Below are 20,466 nucleotides of genomic sequence, written 5' to 3' on the forward strand. Positions count from 1 at the left end.
TAATTCTGGCACTGTTATTCTGAAATTTCTCTGTGGTTCACGTTAGTAGTGTGGGGAGTGGAGTGAAAGGAAAAGAAAGTTGGGCTTTTCCATAGGGCTGCCATAACAGAGTACCACAAACTGGGTTGCTTACATCCACAGGATTTTATTGTCTCACAGCTCTGTTGGCTAGACATCCAACATCAAGGTGTTAGCAGGACCACGCTGCCTCTCAAGAAGTCTTGGGATGAATCTCTATCATGCCTCTCTCCTGGCTTCTGGCAGTGGTTTGCTGGCAATCCATAGCACTCTGCCTTCATCTCTCTGTGCCAGTCCTCCCCTTCTTAAAAGAATGTCAGCTTCATATGAATACATATGGCCTCATCTTAACTAATAACATCTTCCAAGGCTCTTTTTCCAAATATTCACAGTACCTGGAATTAGGACTTGAACATGTCCTTCTGGGGAACGCAATTCTCCCCAAAACAGAAGGACTATCTATCAAGAACAAGCTGTTTCTACACCTGGTTTTTGTTTTGTTTTGTTTTGTACAAATGAAGGGAAAGATAACTGTCCTCTGACAAATTCTGACACCCCAGAAATTAAAGTTCTGGACATTACGTAGCATGATGAAGACTAGATTTTCTTTGTAGTCAGACTTCAATTTGAGTTCTTGCTGTGCCACTTTCTAATTAAGTGACTTTGGGTAGATCATTTAACCCTTGTGATTTCAATTTGCCTGTTTATAAACTTAATGCTACTTGTGAGGTTATTGGCAGTATAAGAGATGATTTATTTAAAGCATCTGACTTTCATATCTCTAGAATATGCAGCTACTATTATTATTTTTTTACCATTTCCCCCCAATTTTCTAACCCTGTTCCTTTCAGTTTCATCCCTTATCAGGCTCTCCATTGCACCCTAATTCTTATCTAAACTGGAAAATATCCTATTTATAACTTATACATTAACCTCTCTTAGTACATCTGAAAACTTTCTTGCACATGGAACAACAAGAGGGTTTTTTTGTTATTATTCTTGCGTGTGATTGAGAAATGGAAAGGTCTCCTAGGGTGATGTGCATCTAAACCTAACAGTCAAAACTAAAACATGAAAACTACAATGATAATGTGATACTTGAGTCCATAAACCATACATATTTCTTGTCTGTCTCACTATTTTACCCTGGGTTTGTTCATTTTCATATCTCTCATACATGCATACCTAAGAATGGTATATAAATATTATCCAGTTTTGTTTTTTAGTAACTTAACTGCTCCTTAACTGAGAATCAGTAATATGGTAGTGCAACAGTTAACCAAAGCAAATTATGCAGCTAATTCATGAGATGTGGCACGCAAAAGCCATGAAACTCTATTAAGGGATACCCCTTTAAACTGGAAGTAGGAGAGGCTGAGAGCCTGAATGAAACTAGTCTTAGGTGGCTGGAGATGTGATTTACCATATTTATCTATTATATGCCAAGGATTAGTTCCTGTTCAAGGAAATTTTATTGTCCCTAATTTAGAAGATGCTCAGAGGATTTTAGTAACTTGCCTAAGTTTGCAAATCTAGTAAATAGAAGATCCATGGTTTGTACCCATTTCTAATTGATTCTGAAGTCCCTTGTCCATCTAAAATGACATACTGAGTAAATCCACCTTGATTCTAATAGATTATAGTATTTGTTACTAGCAGGAACCAGATCCCATAAACCAAAGTACCTCCTTCTTTCTTGAGTTTCTTAAGAGTTTGAATGAAAAATTTTAACTCCTTTCACTTTATTTCTGTTGTGTGTACCCAGGACGGAGATGACATTGCACTTCGGGCATCTCAATAAGTTCCCTTTCTCTCTGTTTATACAGAGACATGCAGAAATACTGAAGCCAGTTACTGGTTTAGTTTAAGAAGAAAGCATTGGACTACATTTTAAAAGGGAAAGAAAGGCTTTTTGCATGCCCCTAAAAGGGAACATATGTATTCCTTCATCATGAAAAATACAATAAGATTTCTTCATATGTTTTAAAAATCTTTCAGACTAGGTGAATATTTTTGTTATTGGCATATTTTGCTCTGAAATGATATGCTGACATCTTGTGCTTTATGTTTATTTCAAAAATGAATAGAATATAGAACAGAAAATGGAAATAGTTTGCTTTAAGGTTATTTGCATATTATTCAACTGATTGTACCTTATATAGATTTTGTACCTTATATAGATTAAATGTTTTGTATCACAAATCACAGGATACTAGCTGAGCCTATGTAGCAGTCTTTCTTTTTTTTTTTCAATTTGAACTCTCATGGGTCAAACATCATCCAGCTGTTTTCTCAATTATTTTTTAGGCCAAATACAGAGTTTCTGTGGTCTTGCTGCTTAAACAATTGCTAATGTTCAGAAATCATTCTTGATCTTCTCTTTCTTCTCCACCTTAGCCTAGGATGTTGTATGTTTTCTTATTAGTATTTGCTTAGTGGATAGAGGGAAGGCTGAGAGATGCTCAGTAATTGTAGGTACTAAAAGCTTCCTAAATTTGTGAAAAATTTTAAGGAGTTTATTCTAAAAAGATCTGATCATATGATTTGATTACAATATTTAATTGCTTTCTATTGTAACATAATAATTTGTGTTAGAAGGACATAATATGGGAGGAATTATTAATTTTTATAAGTACATGGCTCTATTTTATAATGATGATATGGTTAGAAAGTAAACCTTGGCAAGGATAAGGGGGTCTCAGAAATATATAATTGAAACAACTTCAAGATTTTAAGATTAAGCGAAATGTCTTTTTTTAACAACTTGTGATTTTATTATAGTAACATAAAAGGTATATTGGGTTCATATGATTAAGTAAATATTGGCTAAAAGATATTAAAAGTTTTTTGTCTGCTATACATTCACTACTATACGTCTTTGAAAAATTATCCCTAAATTAATCAATATTTAATTTTAAATCAAGCAGCTTTTAAAATCACAGGATTTTTAGATAGCAGCCTTAAATTATACAATTAATTATATACTAAGAAATAAAAACTCAGAAATATAAAAAAGGTATAAGATAAAAAAGTAAGATTCTCCTACCCACCTCCTGTCTCCAGTCTTCTCATTTCTTTTCCTTATGGTTTCTTTAATGTATCTCCCTACATTTATGTATTTCTAGATCTATATATGCACACACACAGAGAGTCAGATAATGTGGTATGTATATAACAGTGTTTGTTTTGGGGGGGGAGGAGTGGGGCTGTGCATGGGCTGGGAATTGAACCTGGTCTCCCACATGGCGGGCAAGAATTTTACCCAAGTACCCCTTTCCCCTATGTTTTGGTTCTTTTACTGCTAACCTCTCTATTCTTAATTTGTGTATTTTCCCTGTTTGAAAGACAAGAAATTGAACTCGTACAATTTCAATTTGTTACCATATTCTTCTTGCATTTTCTTAATAATCCTAAGTATTGCATTTCAACCTGGATTTATTCCTTTTTTTTAACTTTAAACAATAACTCTTGTCTGTCTAGTATATACAACAAGGGCATTAAGGTTTCTGTACTTAACCTCCTTTCTTTCTCCACCCCTTATATAACCCAGCTTCTCTTAGCCACACTATTAGTTCTAAATTAAAATGTTTAAATTCTGTTCTTTAACTATAATTGCCTCGTGACTGAATCTGAAAATTGAAAACTAACAAATAGTATTTACAATATTATTCTGTGAATATTATTCACCTAGTTTATCATACTATTTATTGAATGGTCAATTTTGCAAAACCTGCTGTGTAGCTGTCATCATAGGATTTCGTTTCCTTGCCCTCCAGCATTAGTGCTACTGTTTCTTAGGCTCCATCATTCCCTCCTTTTGATTTCCTCTTTTCATTGTTGCTGGTGCACATTTTCTAAAATTTTTTACAGAAAATTGCACAAGAGACTACTTATCTGAATATGTACATGACTGAAATGTGAATTCTTTATTTGTTTTCTGGAGAAGTGCCTAATACAGAAATTGATAGAAAAATGGTTTATTACTTCCTATACCTTTTTTTTTTTCATTTAGACACCTAAAGATAAATCCATCCTATTAATTTCCACAACCTTAAGAAAAAGAAGCTGTTATTTGTGATATGACTAATAAATATTTTTTCTTTTTTTAGAAACAAAGAAGTCTGTTTTAGTTTATAGACAATATGGCCTTTCATATATAATTTTTATTATACTAATCTAGACACTTTTAAGTTATAATTCTTCAAGGAAGCTTTAGGATTGTTTTACCTATGAGGAAATAATCTCTTTGATCCTAAGGGACATATGTGCAGACTTTGGTAGATTATAATATCCTGGTTTTTTTTTTTTGTTTTTTTTTACATGGGCAGGCACCGGGAATCGAACCCGGGTCCTCGGGCATGGCAGGTAAACACTCTTACCTGCTGAGTCACCGTGGCCCACCCATAATATCCTGTTTTAATATTAATAGTTTTTAACTTTATGACTGAACTGGTCATTGCATCAGAAAACACATTTCAATTAGAAAGAACTGTAGTGACTCACTCTATTTCTGTTTTTTTAACATTAGTATTTTAAATCCTTAAGTTTTGCCTTCTGAAATTGGACAGCCACTTCTAACCAGAAGAAGTCTAAACATTTGAAACAAATTCCTTGCAATCCACTAGGTCACTCCCTGTTAGAAAATTGTTCACTTTGGCAGATTTATTAAGACTTGGAGACCACAATGACCATTTAATGCACTGTACCTAGGTTCCAGGCCCTAATGCTCTTAATGGGAAAGAGTTAATATAATTCCCAGGACACTTAAATTGTTACTAGAGAATGCCTTGGCCATTAGGAATAATAGCACTTGGTTGTCAATTAGCGAAGTTCAGAGCTTTGTAAGAACATTGACAGTGGGTGTTCATGTGCAATCTCTCTCCTGGTTAATTTAACTACCCATATAATGTAGAGCTACAGATACTCACCAAACAGACGTTTTAGCCTCTTCAGAGCCTTCAGAACCTTATGGCAGAAAAGTTAATGTCATGAGGAGATAATTTAGACCTAAAAGTTATTTCAAGTTTCAGAGCAATGAAGATTTCTTTTGTTTGGCCTTTAAACAAATGAAATCTATTATCTGTTGTCCTGCAATAGCTATTGCCTATGAAGTGATTTTACTATTTTTAAAAGTGAAAGATTAAAAAACAAAATTTGAAACCAGGCAGTTACATCTATGTAGAAATATTCTGTGATAAATAAATTAATAAGGGAATTATTTAAAATGTGATCATTGGAGATTTCTCAAGGGTGGCACTGTACTTATCCTAGAATAATCAGACTTTACGTGTATTTCATATGTGTAGAATTTCAACTCACATTTAAGGGAATTTTAAAGTCAAATATCCTTTTATTGTTCATCAAAACAAGAATCAATATGTTGAAACAATCTATTTTGGCTTAAATTTTCATACAGTAAAGAAGTACTAGTGTCTACAATTGTTTTTTAAATATGCTGATTTTCTTCTTCCTAAAGCACAGTTTAATACTGTCATTTTTTTAAAAAAAAAGTAAACATTGTGATCTTAAGGGAAAATATTCTTGTTAAATTGGTAACCAGAAAGAAAAGAGTTTAATCTGCTTCCCCGTGTATGCAGGAGGTCAGTAGAATGTACTCTTTGGCATAGAAAGAAGCTGGCATATCACCATTATCATCTAATAGCTCTGATATTTATGGAGCAATTCATGTGTACTCAAAACTGTTCAGTGCTTCTTTTGAAATATTTTGTTTAATCTTCACACAACCCCAGTCAAAATATGCTATTGTTCTTTTCGTTTTATTTTCCAGATTAGGATACTGGGACACGGTGCAGGGGGTGGGGAGAAGTAGAGGTTAGTGACTTGTCCAGAGTCATGCAGCAGCCCATTTGGATCCAGTCTGTCTCCAGAGCCTGTGCTCCTTACGACTGCGTTGCACCTCCCTGTCTAAAGTATTTGTGGCTTTGGACATTGTTACATAAAATAAAATAAATATTTGAATTTCTATTATGTACAAGGTTTTCTACTATGTATATGGTTTTCATGCTACTACTGGTCATGAGAAACTTCTTGTAAACTAATAATGAATATTTTTGGAAAAAAGTCTGTTAAGTCTTTTCTGAGAGGTGTTTTCTGATATAATACATATAGACCTCTGTACAGTTACCTTGTTTGGTAACACTTTTGTATTTTATTTTTTTAACTGCTTTATTCACGCACTGTACAATCCATCCTAAGTATACAGTCAGTGATATGATCATGTAGTTATGTATTCACCACCACATTCTATATGAGAACATTCCCATTTCTTATGAAAAGAAACTCCATATCCCTCCCTTATGTCCTCCTATTATTGACATTTAGCCTTGGTATAGTGCCTTTCTTAACAATTAATGAAAGAATATTACAGTGTTACTGTTAACAGAAGGACTTAATTGCATTATGTTTTTTCCATGTACCATCCCATTATTGACACCTTGTAATAGTAATATACATCTGCTGTAGTTCATGTAAAAGCTTTCTTATATTTGTACAATTAATGACCGTCATCATCCACTCTTGGTTTCACAAAATTATATCATCCCAGTTTTATCCTCTAGCTTCCCTTCTGGTGACATCCATGACCATAATCTTCCTCTTTCAATCATACTCATGCTCAGCTTTGTTATTTACACTTGCAATATTGTGTGACCATCGCGCATTAATGTGTTGTCCATTTCTGAACATTTACAATCAACCTTATTAAACATTCTGTATTCCTTAATCATCAGTTGCCCAAACTCTGACCTCCTTCTATCTTCTGAAAACCTATGCTTTCAAATTTAACTCTCAGAATTTGCTCATTATAGTTAGTTCATATTAGTGAGACCATGTGATATTTGTCCTTTTGTTTCTGGCTTATTTTTCTCAACAAAATGTCCTCAGAGGTCATTCATGTTGTTGCATGTCTCACAACTTTATTCCTTCTTGCAGCACACAAGATTCCATCTTATATATACACCACAGTTCACCCTTCCACTCGTTAGTCAATGAATCCTTTGGCCACCTCCATCCATTGGCAACAGTGAATAATGCCTCTATAAACATCAGTGTGCAAATCAGTCTATTCATGTCCATGTTTTCAGTTCTTCCAAATATATACTTAATAAGGGGACTTCTAGATCATATGGCAATTTTATACTTAGCTTCCTGGGAAACTACCACACTGCTCTCCAGAGCAGCTTCACAATTCTACTTTCCCACCAATAGTGAAGAGATATAGCTCTTTCTCCGCAACTTTCTAGCACTTGTAGCTTTCATTTTATTTTTTAAAAACAATTTTATTCACACACCATACAATCCACCTCAAGTGAGCAATCGATTTCTTCTGAAAAGGAAGAAGAAAAAAAATCCTGAACCCCTCCCTTTTATTCCCCTATTATTAACATTTAGCTTTGGTGTAGTGCCTTTGTTACAGTGAATGAAATAATATTACAATGTTATTATTAACTATAGACCGGAGTTTGCATTAATTGTTTTTCTCATATTCCATCCCATTTTTAACACCTTATTATAGTGACATACATTTGTTCTAGTTCATAACTTTCTTATAGTTGTACAATTAGCCACCATCAACATCTGCTCTAGGTTTTGCTAAAGATATACAGTCTTGTTTTTTCTCTTCTAACTTTCTGCCTGGTGACATACATGGCCCTAGCCTTTCTCTTTCAACCATACTCACATTCAACTTTGTCCATTATACTTACAACGTTGTGCTACCATCTCACAATATTTTATTATCCATTTCTGAACCTTTACAATCAACCTTATTAAACATTCTGTGCTCCTTAAGCATCAATTGCCCAATCTCACCTTCTTTCTATCTCCTGATAACCTGTACTCTCACATTTAACTCTCAGAGTTAGTTCGTATTAGTGAGACCATACAGTATTTGTCCTTTTGTTTCTGGCTTATTTTGCTCAGCATAATGTCCTCAAAGTTCATCCATATTGTTGCATGCATCATGACTTCATTCCATCTTAACATCTGCATAATATTCCATTGTTGTAAATATTGCAGTTTGTTGATCCGTTCATCAGTTGATGGATGTTTGGACTATTTCAATCCATTGGCAATCATGAATAATGGCCGCTGTAAGCATTGGTGTGCAAATATCTATCCATGTTCCTATTTTCAGTTTTTCTGAGTATATACCTAGTAATGGGATTGCCAGATCATTTGACAATCCCTGAGGAACTGCCAAATTGTCTTCACAGTGGCTGCACCATTCCCACTAACAGTGAATAAGTGAGCCTATTTCTCCACATCCTTTCCAGTACTTGTAGTTTGTCGTTTTTTTTGATAATGACTGTTCTAGTAGGTGTGAGATGGTATCTCATTATGGTTTTGATTTGCATCTCCCTAATAGTTAATAAAGTTAAGCATCTTTTCATGTGCTTTTTAGCCATTTGTATTTCCTCTGTGTAAAGTGTTTACCCATGTCTTTTACCCATTTTTTAAATTGGGCTGTTTGTCATCTTTTCATGAGTTGTAGGATCTCTTTATACATTCAGGATATTAAACCCTTTTAGATATGTGGTTTCCAAGTATTTTCTCCTATTAGGTAGGCTCTGTTTTTACTTTCCTAACAAAGTCCTTTGACACACAGAAGTATTCAGTTTTGAGGAGATTTCGTTCATCTATTTCTTCTTTCATTGCTTACATTTTGATTAAATGGTCCACGAAACCACCTCCTACCACACAATCTTTAAGATATTTCCCTACATTTTCTTCTAAGAGTTTTCTGGTCCTAGATCTAGTATTTAGGTCTTTGATCCATTTTGAGTTAATTTTGTATGAGGTGTAAGATATGGGGTTCCTCTTTCATTCTTTTGGATATGGCCTTCCAGTTCTCCCAGCACCATTTGCTGAAGGGACTGTTCTGTCCTAGTTGAGTGGACTTGGCTGTCTTGTTAAAAATCAAATTGTTCCATACAGATGAATAACACAATTATTAAAGAAATAATGGAGGGGGGTGATAAGGGGTATGGGATGTTCTGGGTGTTCCTTTTTATTTTTATTTTTTATTTTTTGGACAATTAAAATGTTCAAAATTGATTGCGGTGATGAATGCACTCTATGATGAAAATGTGAACCACTGATTGTACCCTTTGTATGATTGGTATGATATGGTATGTGACTGTATCTCAGTGAAATTAAACTAAAAAAAATCAGTTGTCCATAGATGAAAGGGTCTGTTTCAGAACTCCCAATCTGATGCCATTGTTTAGTATATCTGTCTTTTTGCCGGTATCATGTTGTTTTGACCGCTGCAGCTTTGTAATATGCTTTAAAGTCTAGTAGCGTAAGACTTCCAACTTCCAACTTCATTTTTTCTTTCTCAAGCTGTTTTTAGCTATTCAGGGTATCCTGACCTTCCAAATAAATTTGATTATTGGTTTTTCTATTTCCTCAAAGTAAATTGTGTTTTTGATTGGTATTACATAAAATCTATAAATCCTTTTGGATAGAATCGACATCTTAATTATATTTAGTTTTCCAATTTATGAACATTGTATGTCCTTCCTTTATTTTATTTCTTTTAGCATGTTTTATAGTTTTCCTGCCTGTAATCCTTTACATCCTTGTTCAGTTTATTACTTGATATTTGATTGTTTTGGTTGCTATTGTAAGTGGAATTTTTTTCCTGATTTCCTCCTCATATTGCCCATTGCTAGTGTGTAGAATACTGATTTTTGCTCATTAATCTTCTGTCCTACCACTTTCCCACACTCATTTATTAGCTCTGATAGCTTTGTTGATTTTTTTTTAGGACTTTCTACATGTAGGCTCATGTCATCTGCAACAGTGAAAGGTTTACATCTTCCTTTCCAATTTGAATGCCTTTTATTTCTTTTTCTTACCTAATTGTTCTAGCTAGAACTTCCTGCACAATGTTGAATAACAATGGTGACATTGTACATCCTTGTCTTGTTCCGGATCTTAGAAGGAAAGCTTTCAGTCTTTCCCCATTGAGTATGATGATAGGTGTGGGCTTTTCGTATATGCTCTTTATCATGTCAAGGAATTTTCTGCCTAGTCCTATCTTTCAAAGTGCTTTCATCAAGAAAGAATGCTGAATTAATCAAATGCCTTTGCTGCATCAGTTGAGGTGATCATGTGGTTTTTCCCCTTCAGTTGATGTGGTATATTACATTAATTGATTTTCTTGTATTGAGCCACCTTGCATACCTGTAATAAAACCCATTTGGTCATTGTTTTAGTTTGCTAAGACAGCCAGAATGCAGCACACCAGAGACAGACTGGCTTTCACAAAGGGGATTTATTTAGTTACAAATTTACAATTCCTCTGAGGAAAGGCAGCTACCTTTCATCTGGTTTCTCTGTCATATGGAAAGTCACACAACAGCATTGCTGGCCCTCTCTCCTGGCTTCTGGATTCAAACAGCTTTCCCTGGGATGTGTCCTTTCTGCATCTCCAAATGGTCTGGATATGAGTTGGCTCTGAGCTCCTCTCTCTGACCCCTCCTTTTAAGCCTCACTCATTGTGGAAGGCACTCCCCTTAGCCCACTACAGATGTAATCAATCATAGATAAAATTCACATACTAATGATTTAAGTCCACATTTCTAGTATGTTGCTTTCTATCAGCTTAACAAACTAATACAGATTTTGGTACCAGAGAAGTGGGGTGCTGTGATTTACCAACACCAAACATGTTGGAATAGCTTTTTAAATGGTTAAGGGGACGATTCAGGAAGAATGATGAGGAACTTAATAGAGAAGGCCTACAATACTTTGAAGAGACTTGTTAGAAATATGGACTCTAAGGATACTTCTGATAAGGCTTTAGACAGAAATGATGAATGTGTTATTGCAAACTGGAAGGAAGGCTTCCTTTGTGGGAGGAAGACAAAATTTGAGAGTGATGAACTTGGGTATCTAACAGAAGTAGTTTCCAAATTAAGTGTGGGAAATGCAGCATGGTTGTTCCTTGCAGCTTATAGTAAAATATGAGAGGAAAAAGTAAGTTGTGATGTGAATGCTTGGGTACCAAAAAAACAGAAATTGATGGTCTGGAAAATTCTGGGCTTCCAGAAAGTGAGACCCCAGTGAATAGGGTCCCATGTGAGGATTTAAACAAACATGTAAGAGGTCAGCCATTTCAGGAAAAGACAGGATTGGAAATGGAGTTATCCAGAAAGGATTTGTGGAAAGTCCTATTGTCTGATAGTTATGATCCCTGCATACTACATAGAAAACTGAAAGTGTTGGGAATCTGTATAGATGGAACCACTGCCAGTCTGGACTAAAAGGGACAGATAAGAGACAAATTGAAGGAAAAATTACTTTCAGAGGCAGAACCATTGAAGCTAAGGTCTGAAGCCAAGAAACCTGGGACCACGAGAGCAGACACACCCATGCACTGGGAGAGGTTCAATTTACCCCAAAAGCAGAGGGCGGGCCTTCTGCCTAGATACTCAGGAAGAGTTTTGCCACCCCTGCCTTGGAGAGCATGGGGCACATAAACCTGAAATTCAGGAGAGCCTGGGTGCTGCCTTGAAGCTTGGAAAGGGTGTGGCCAAGAGAAAAGTAGTCACCCACAATGCACCCCCACATTGTAACTCAGCCCGTAGTTTGGAGAGAGAGCAGGTCCACTGCATAGATTCTTGCAAAGGAAGAGACTGCCACCTTCTAAAGCCCCAAGGATAAATGACTCTCAGACTTTGAAATACAAAGGAGTTTGCCCTGGAAGTGTTTAGAACTGTTTTGGTCTGGTCACCCCTATTTATTTATCTTTCAGTTTCTCCCTTTGGCAGTGGAAGCAAGTATCCTATGACTGTCCCTCCTTTGTATATTGGCAGTAGGTAACTTATTCTGAGTTTCACAGGTCCAGGGCCAGAGGAGAATTTTTTGCCTTAGAACAGACCATGCCTATAACTGACTTTGATGAGGTTTTGTATTATTTTGGATTTTGTATTGCATTTGTACCGTTACTGAAATGATTTAGGGCTTTTGTGATATTGTGATGGAATGAGTGTATTTTGTATATGGAAAGAACATGTCTTTTGGGAGTCCAGAGAGTGCAATGTGCTAGTTCAAAAATGTTGCGTACCCCAGAAAAGCCATGTTCTTTAATCCTGACTCAGTATTGTAGGGTGGAAACCTTTAGGTTAGATTACCTCTTTGGAAACATTCTGCTTAATTTCATAGAAACAGCTCTTTCTGGTACTGATGAAGTCACTTTCTTATTTAGTATTTAATTAAATATCATAATTATAAAACAGATATGGTTGGCATACGCAAGTTGGGAATTAAAAAACCTGACACTTAATAAACCTAAAACTTGTGGAAGCAGAAGTATGGGGTTCATTTTGCAGTAGTCTTCCAAATTCAGCATACAGAATGCTGTAGGCATCAGTCAGAATATTTTACAGAAGAGATGAAGATGAACAGGCTTTGTTAATTATTCCAGTGAGTTGATCAATTAGAGTTTGATTCTTTAATCAAAGGAGCTTGATTTGTAATAAAAAACAGAAACAAATATATTTAACTTGATCATATACAAAAACGCTTTCAGATTATTCTAAATTTTAGTTTTTGATTCATTCATCTTTAAAATAAACTATGCAGTTACCTATAATAGAAACTTTCATAGGAAATTAACTCCAAGAGTAGGAATATGTGAGTACTAGAAAACAATTGCTTTCCTTAAAATAACATATATGATTTAAAGTGCATATTAACTTAGGTTCTTTTAGTGTAAATAAAGCCTGTGACTGGACAGAATGACAGTACTAGACTGAATAGTGTTCCCCCCAGATTCATGTCCACCATAAATATGATGTTATTTAGAAATAGGGTCTTTGTAGACAAAAGTAATTGACACGGCATACTAGATTAGGGTAGGCTCTGATGCACTATGACTGGCATTCTTAGGAGAATGCTGTGGTGTGATGGTCACTGATATTGGAGATGATGTCCCTTCAAGCCCAGGAACCCCAGTGTTGCCAGCAATCACAAGAAACTAGTAGGAAGCAGGGAAGGATTCTCCCCTGAAGCCTTCAGAGACCAGGCCCCTCAGCTGACACACTGAGTTTAGTCTCCTAGGCCCTAGAACTGTGAGACAATGAATTTCTAGTGTTTTCAACCATCTAGATCATGGCCAATTTGTTATGGCACCTAGGAAACTAGTATAGTTCCATACATTAGAAGAGAAAGCAGAAGTCATGGAATCAATCAGATTTGTATTTATCTAATACCAGTTCTGCCACAAATGAACTGGATAAAGTTTGGCAAACCTTTTAACCTTTCTTAACTGTAGTTTCGTGATGTTTAGTATGAGTATACTTATTCTTCTCACTTCTCAGGAGCTTTATGAGGAACCAATAAGGTTGTATATATATATATATACATATATATACACACATAAATATATGTCTTTTTTTTTTGCAAGGGCAGGCACGAAGAATCGAACCCGGGTCTCCGGCATGACAGGCAAGAACTCTGCCTGCTGAACCACTGTAGCCCACCCAATATATGTCTTTTATATACTGTAAATCAGTGTATAGATTTCAGGTCGAATTTTTCATGATTTCCAAAGAATATTTCATTGACTTGCTTATTGATAATTGATATGAAAATTTGGCTTCAGGAATTTGCTATGGAGGCTGAAAATATATTTGAATTGCCTATTTTCTCTTTTTATTTTAATTTTTAAATTTTTAACACACTTTATTGATTTAGGGGCCAAGCAAGACAGCATTTGATCATTTAAGAATTTCCTCATTGGAAATAGGACATCACAGTGCTGCCGAGTGATCTCAGTCCCAGAATTTGAAAATGGAAAGGACAATCTTTGAATATTACTTAGAACACTCACTTATTCACTAACTGTGGTCCTTTCATACATGTGGATGGAAGAAGGCAAGAGCAAGGGATTATGGCGAGTACTGGGTATCTGTTGAGAGCGTACCCCTGAGAACTGGTAGACCGGTAAATCAGTGGCAAGTCGGGGAGAATGAGACCAGCCTGCCCTCCCCTCCCTGTGGCTCCTGTAAGCTTGGTTTGCTGAGTTGCCCACCTGAGAATACACCCCATGTCAAGTGTAGAGATGATTTTTTTATCTCATGGTATGAGAATCAAAGTCAGTTGTCAAAATTTCTCTGTTCCAAGCTATAGGACAGACAGGACAACAGTTTCGGTTTCCTGCAATCTTGGGTGGGCAACCCATGCAATTCTGAGATAAAAGTTGAGTTGAGAAGAAAGTGATTTCATCAGTACCAGAAAGAGCTGTTTCTATGAAATTAAGTAGAATGTTTCCAAGATCAGTACCCTGATCTTAGGGTACTGGCTTTTAAAGCTGTCACTAGTCCAGAGCATAAAAGAGCCTGATTCTTTAGGAATAATACTATATCTCCCTATTTCTATTCATACCCTTCATTCACGGTTGTATTAAAAAAATTAATTTCCACTTTACTGACAGTTTTTAGAACTCCCACCTGTGTGAAAAAGAAGCAACCTTCCTAAACACTGCTGCTCCTCTAGAGCCCCTCGACACCCTCCCTCTCCATCCTTACCCTGCCTGACCACCACTCCCTTCTGCCCAGCAACCGAGAGCAGGGATCTTGCCCTAGGGGGATGAGCAGTCTTGCCTGGCTTCTTCTGTTAACTAGGTTGTGGCTTTGGAGAAGGATGCTAGGATGCTCACAAACAATGTGTCAGGCTTGGGTTACCTCGACGGCAGAGCAGAGCCCCTGTTTTCTGTAGCACTTCACCAGCAAGGTGGTCTGAGTGTGGTACACATCCAGGTGGATTTTCAAGGCCTTATTATCATCTGATCAGTGATCAGAGCTTCCCCAGCAATGTCATCTTTCATGGGCTCCTCTGGGGGGTTGAACTCTTTGTGGTAGGAGCAGCCACTTGTGGGGTGAATCAGCCTTCCACTGACTCTCCAGATGAACCAAGTATCTGGGATGCTGACTTCAGTCAAAGAATTAAGCTTCTCTTTCCTCTTCTCCATGTGGTCATAGAGCATTTCTGCCTGCCTCACAGTCCAAGGGAAGCCATCCAGAAGAAAACCGTTCTTGCACGAAGGGGTTCCAAATTCTTCTCCGTGAGCTCCACCATCACTCACCAACTCCTCAGCATCCGTTGTTCCTTTCAGCTTCTTCTCCAGCTCTGAGCCAGAAGCAACCATGGCCCTTAGCAAGTGTCCCCAGTAGCCAGATGGCAGACCCAGAAGTTTTTGGCCAGTTTGGGTTCCTGGGTACCCTTGCCAGCCCCCAGCAACCCCAGCAACATGGGCCAGATGCCTTTAGGGCTCTTTCAGACCCATTTGGCTACTGGCATGTTAGGAGCTGTGGTAGTTAGATTCGTTTGTCAACTTGGCCAGGTGAAGGCACCTAGTTTTGTTGCTGTGGACATGAGCCAATGGTACGTGAACCTCATCTGTTCCTAATTACATCTGCAGTCAGTTAGGAGGCGTGCCTGCTGCAATGAATGACGTTTGACTTAATTAGCTGGTGCTTAAATGAGCGACTCAATGTAGCACAGCCCAAGCAGCTTGGCGTACCTCATCTTAGCACTCGCAGCTCAGCCCAGGCCTTTGGAGATGCAGAAAGGAATCACCCCAGGAAAAGTGGTTGGAACTCAGAGGCCTGGAGAGAAGGCCAGCAGAGATTACCCTGAGCCTTCCCACATAAGATAGAACCTCAGATGAAAATTAGCTGCCTTTCCTCTGAAGAACTAACAAAATAAATCCCCTTTTATTAAAAGCCAATCTGTCTCTGGTGTGTTGCATTCCGGCAGCTAGCAAACTAGAACAGGAGCCATGTTTGCTAACATCTCTGGTGACCACACAACCATCCCTATTTTCTTTGGATATTTTATTATTGTTTGAGAAAATGCAGCTATTTTCTTCCAAGATATATTTAATTGAGAATGAAGAATTTTAGCTTATATTGGAGAGTTATTGTTCTCATTGGTATTATTAAATTTATCTTTTTTTTTTAATTAATGGTGTCTTTAACACATACTCTGCTGCTGAGTAGAAATTCTCCTAGACTGAGAAAGATATTGAATAACTTTTTTTTCTGTTCTTACTTGGAGTAAGTGAGTTAAAAAATAATCGAAAAAGTTTACATGATGGACAGAAAATGGTTCTGATGGGTAAGGTGCAATGATGAAGTCATAAATCATATTTAAGTATTAGAAAAGTATTTATTTTACATATTGATTATAATACATTTCCAGTTGTTCACCTTCGTTGGGCTAAAGGATTTTTTTTCCTGTGAGTATGAAAACTGAGTTGGAAAAAAATCAATATAAGTTAATTTGCAGGTATTTTTTTTTTGCCAAAATATTGATATGATGTAGGAAAATGATCAATAGAAAGCTCCCCTGAGAACGAAATTCTCTTAATAAGATAAACAGAAAAAAGAAATCAAAATTTGAAGAGGAAACTCTAGTGTTTTAGGTGCAATATTTATTAAATGTTCTATTTTGGGTATGTCAAAGAAACTATATTCTAGGATACAATTTATATTACTAAAATAATGTAATCTCAATCTTTAGAATTCATTTTCTTAAAGGTCTTCCTTCACTTACTGATTGCTCAGTGAATACATGTTGATTCTCTGATCAGTAGAGCAAATGTCACATGGTGTTCAGTTTCAGGTGATTTCTTTCCTGCTCCCCCCTTTCCTCCCTGGTTAATTTTAACATTGCTGCTGTTTGCCCCCCAAATTATCTTAAGTAGTTGACAGCCCACTGATGTAAGTTTTTAATTTTAAAATAGAGTGCCTTTGGGCAATATGTCCAGCTTCTGTTTCCCATAGTCTCTGCCATTCCTGTGGTCTCTGCCATACCATTTCATTTATGAAATGTCTGGCCCCTGGAGATAAATATAACTCCTGCTAAACTGCAACATAGCTTACAAAAGGCAAACATGAAAAAGCAAAAGAATAATTCCTGTTTGTTTAATCCATACCTGCAAAATGCTCACCTTTTTCTGTCAAGCTAGAGTATGAATTCCCAGAAGGATTAGATAAGTGAGTTTGAAACCAAGCGTACTATAATATTCCCTATAGAAACATCATCTCCTGTTTTGTTTTGTTTTGTTTTTATAGCCTAATTTTTCAAGTATTACCAAGTCTATTTGTTATCTGCCTTAATATGTTATACATAAAGGACTATACTAAATTTCCCTTAAGTCATCATCTGGTGAAGAGTAAAAACTTCTGGTTTTATCTAGTTATTTCTCATACATCTTGAATTGATATTTATTGCAAGAATACATTCCCGAGGGATATCTTTGTAGGGATGGGACTATTATTATTAATATAGTAATTCTATTTCTCATTATATTCAAATGAGTGTATCAAAATGTAATGGTTAACCTGCTTAAGTATTAATAGGACTTACAAGTAAACCCTGAAAGACAATGCAGAAATGAAAAAGCCTGAATTTTCCAGATACTGCCCTGTTTAAAATTGTCCTGTCCTTATTCTGTCTTCCTTATTCTGCATTATTTTTCTTCATAGGGTTTTTCACCAGTTAATATATTGTCGTTATTTGTTTGTCTGTTGTCTGTCTCTTCCTAATGTGTAAACCATGAGAGTAGGGACTTGTTTCATTTACTGTTCTGTTTCCATGTAGCAGTGTCTGACACATAATAGTAAAATATTTGGTGAATAAAAAATCACCAAATATTTCTCTTTTGTGTTCTGCCCTCACCATTCTATCTTCAACATTCCTTTAGCCTAATATTTCCAGATAGATCATATTATAATTCCCTTCCCTCCATTGCCTGCAAAATGATGTAAATTCCTTAGCATGGTATATATGCTCCTCAATGACCTGGCCCCTTGTAAGTATTTCCCACTCCCCTCCTGCTATCACCAATGCCCTAAGCAACCATACAGAACTACCTGTGTTCTTATTTCCTGAAATATTCTTCCTTGCTATTATGTGTGGTGTTCCTCCTGCCTTTTCCCTCTTACCTGTTTGATGATGTGCCTCCCACCTTTATGGTGCTTTCTGCTTTCTTCCCCTCCCTCCTGTGTGTCTTCACCATTTCTCGTACCCATCTCTGTTAAACCCTCCTGGCACTTTCTTGTAATTTATTGTTTGTCTGTTTCCATTGGTTAAATCTCTAAGCCCTTGAGGGAGAACTTTTTTGAATACATCTACTTATCCCCGTTCTTAACACTGTGTCTGAAAGTGCTCAAAACATATTTTTAGAATGAAAAAGTAATATTTATATATCAAAAACACAGAAGTCCAGAGGAGAAATGATACATGTAGGCAGTTAGGCTACTAGTTAGTGGTAGACTTGACTAGTCCCCGCATTTCCTAGCTTTCTCGGTCTAGTGTTCTATGACTAAATGGAATGAAGTTTGATTTATAACATAAAGTCTCTTTGTTTCTTCACTTACAGATATTGGTGATGTCAAGAAGTACAAACCTGGTTATTTAGAAGCTACACTTAATTGGTTTCGAAGTTATAAGGTGCCAGAAGGAAAACCAGAAAACCAGTTTGCTTTTAATGGAGAATTCAAAAACAAGGTGAAGATGATAATTTTTGTTTTAAAATGTACCTCTTAGATTTCTATGTGAATGTTTATATGTAGCATCATGAAAGAAAGTGCCTTTACTTTCCTTTATATTAAGGATATTATGTTTATCTGAATTTTTCAGGTGATCTCTAACTAAACCAATGAGGCTAAAAAAAATTTATCTTATCTTTATCTTCTCAGAATATGAAGGAATTTCATCATCAGTCTAACTCTCAAATACTGTATGATGAAAAACCATACATTTACTGTTTTGAGGAAGAGAAACTTACCTTTAATGTAAATCTATAGAAGCTTCCTTCTTAAGTGTTCATTTTACTGTGAGTGAACCAAGCTGCTTAACAATTGAGAAAGCATTTATTGTCTTACTGTCATAGGATTTTTGTTAAAATACCACAAAGTTACCATCAAGTGTCTCTACTATGACACAAATGGAGAAAATAGGGCAAAAAAAGTTTAAAAACATGGAATATTTTTTGGCAAGTTTTTACACTAAGTATATCACACATTATAAGCCAACGTTTAAGTAGGTACTAATAAATAATATAATTTTGTAAGTAAAATACAGCATGTAAAAGGAAACTTAAAATTCACAGTAAGTATTTTACTACAGAAGAGTCTATTGTTGGGCCCAGTATTTTTTTTTTTGCAGGGACAGGCACTGGGAATGGTAGGCGAGAACTCTGCCTGCTGAGCCACCATGGCCTGCTCTGGACCCAGTATTTTTTAAAAGGCAATTTAAAAGAACCCTTAATAGCATGACAGTTTAATATTGGTTTAGGATTATTCAATCTACATATAAAACCATTATTTTAAATTAGTTCCCTTACTTATAAAAATATTGATAATTTATCAATTATTTTTTCTTTTTCCTCAAAAAAATCTTGTATTTTATGTTTGAAATAATTCAGATTTCAAATTTATGTAATACTTTTGTGTCTCCTTATTGCCTCAGAGTAAATCTACCAAGTCATAAATTTATAAAAGGTGAGGTGGTTTACGATTTTGTTCATTTATTTTTGATAAGCATTGATTCTTTCTACATGAAAACTAGGCCTTTATACAATATCTTTTCAGAAAATAATCATTTCATGTATTGCTTTTTAAGTACTGCATTTTAAAATATAGTGCTTAACTCAGGAAAATTGGATTGTCCCTTTTTGACATGGTTGAAAAGATGGCTCGTGTTTCTTAATCTAGGTGTTTTTTGCCTTTACATGTAAGCAAATACTGAAATGGGTTCTAAATAATTATCTGAAAATTAGTTTAAAATCTTTCCTTATATTATCCAGACAATAAATTTAATTTATTTTCCCAAATCTTAAACACCGCAGCATCATTTATTGAGAATTTAGCCATTCTCATTCATCTCAGGCAAAGTAAACCTGAAAGATCTTTTTTTTTTGAAAGGTGAATTTCTCATTATTAGTATAGCTCTGCTCCCAAGATTCTTTATTATCATAATGTGTTGTCATTGTAGGACAAGAGCTATTAAAATTAATAAAGACTCTTTTTAGGAAAAATAATTTAGGAGGAAAATTTAAAAGAATTTTCTGCTTTTGGAATAATAAAGCAAGTTTTCCTTAGATGGTCTCGCTGATGTATATCTGACAAAGAGGTATATCTAATATTAAATAAGCATTTTTTAGACAAGCTTATGAATTCATACTAAAAAATTTTTTTAAATGTTAAGGAGGTCTTCTACCTTCAGACAGTGGGTAGTCTAAAATGACTGTACAATTAGACGAATTATACCCTTGATGATAATGAAATTAATAGTTGCATCTTACTTACAAGCCAGGTATGAGGCTATGTACTTTTCATAGAGCATCTTATTCTTTCAGCAGCTTTATGATCAGATCGGGGATTGGTAAACTTCTTCCTATAAAGGGGC

At 35.8% G+C, this 20,466-nt stretch overlaps 1 protein-coding gene and 1 pseudogene across 1 annotated transcript in view; one reads left to right on the top strand and one right to left on the bottom strand.

Annotated features, from left to right (window-relative positions):
* Positions 1-20,466, top strand: part of PPA2 (inorganic pyrophosphatase 2) — a 120,921-nt gene that overhangs the window by 80,028 nt on the left and 20,427 nt on the right. The window contains exon 8 of the mRNA XM_077142642.1: positions 18,437-18,564. Within this exon, the coding sequence (XP_076998757.1) occupies positions 18,437-18,564 (128 nt within the window). The remainder of the gene's footprint in view (positions 1-18,436; positions 18,565-20,466) is intronic.
* On the bottom strand, positions 14,669-18,073 carry LOC143668506 (adenylate kinase 2, mitochondrial pseudogene; annotated as a pseudogene).

The sequence above is a fragment of the Tamandua tetradactyla genome, chromosome 24, assembly GCF_023851605.1.
Source record: "Tamandua tetradactyla isolate mTamTet1 chromosome 24, mTamTet1.pri, whole genome shotgun sequence".
NCBI classification, from domain to species: domain Eukaryota; kingdom Metazoa; phylum Chordata; class Mammalia; order Pilosa; family Myrmecophagidae; genus Tamandua; species Tamandua tetradactyla.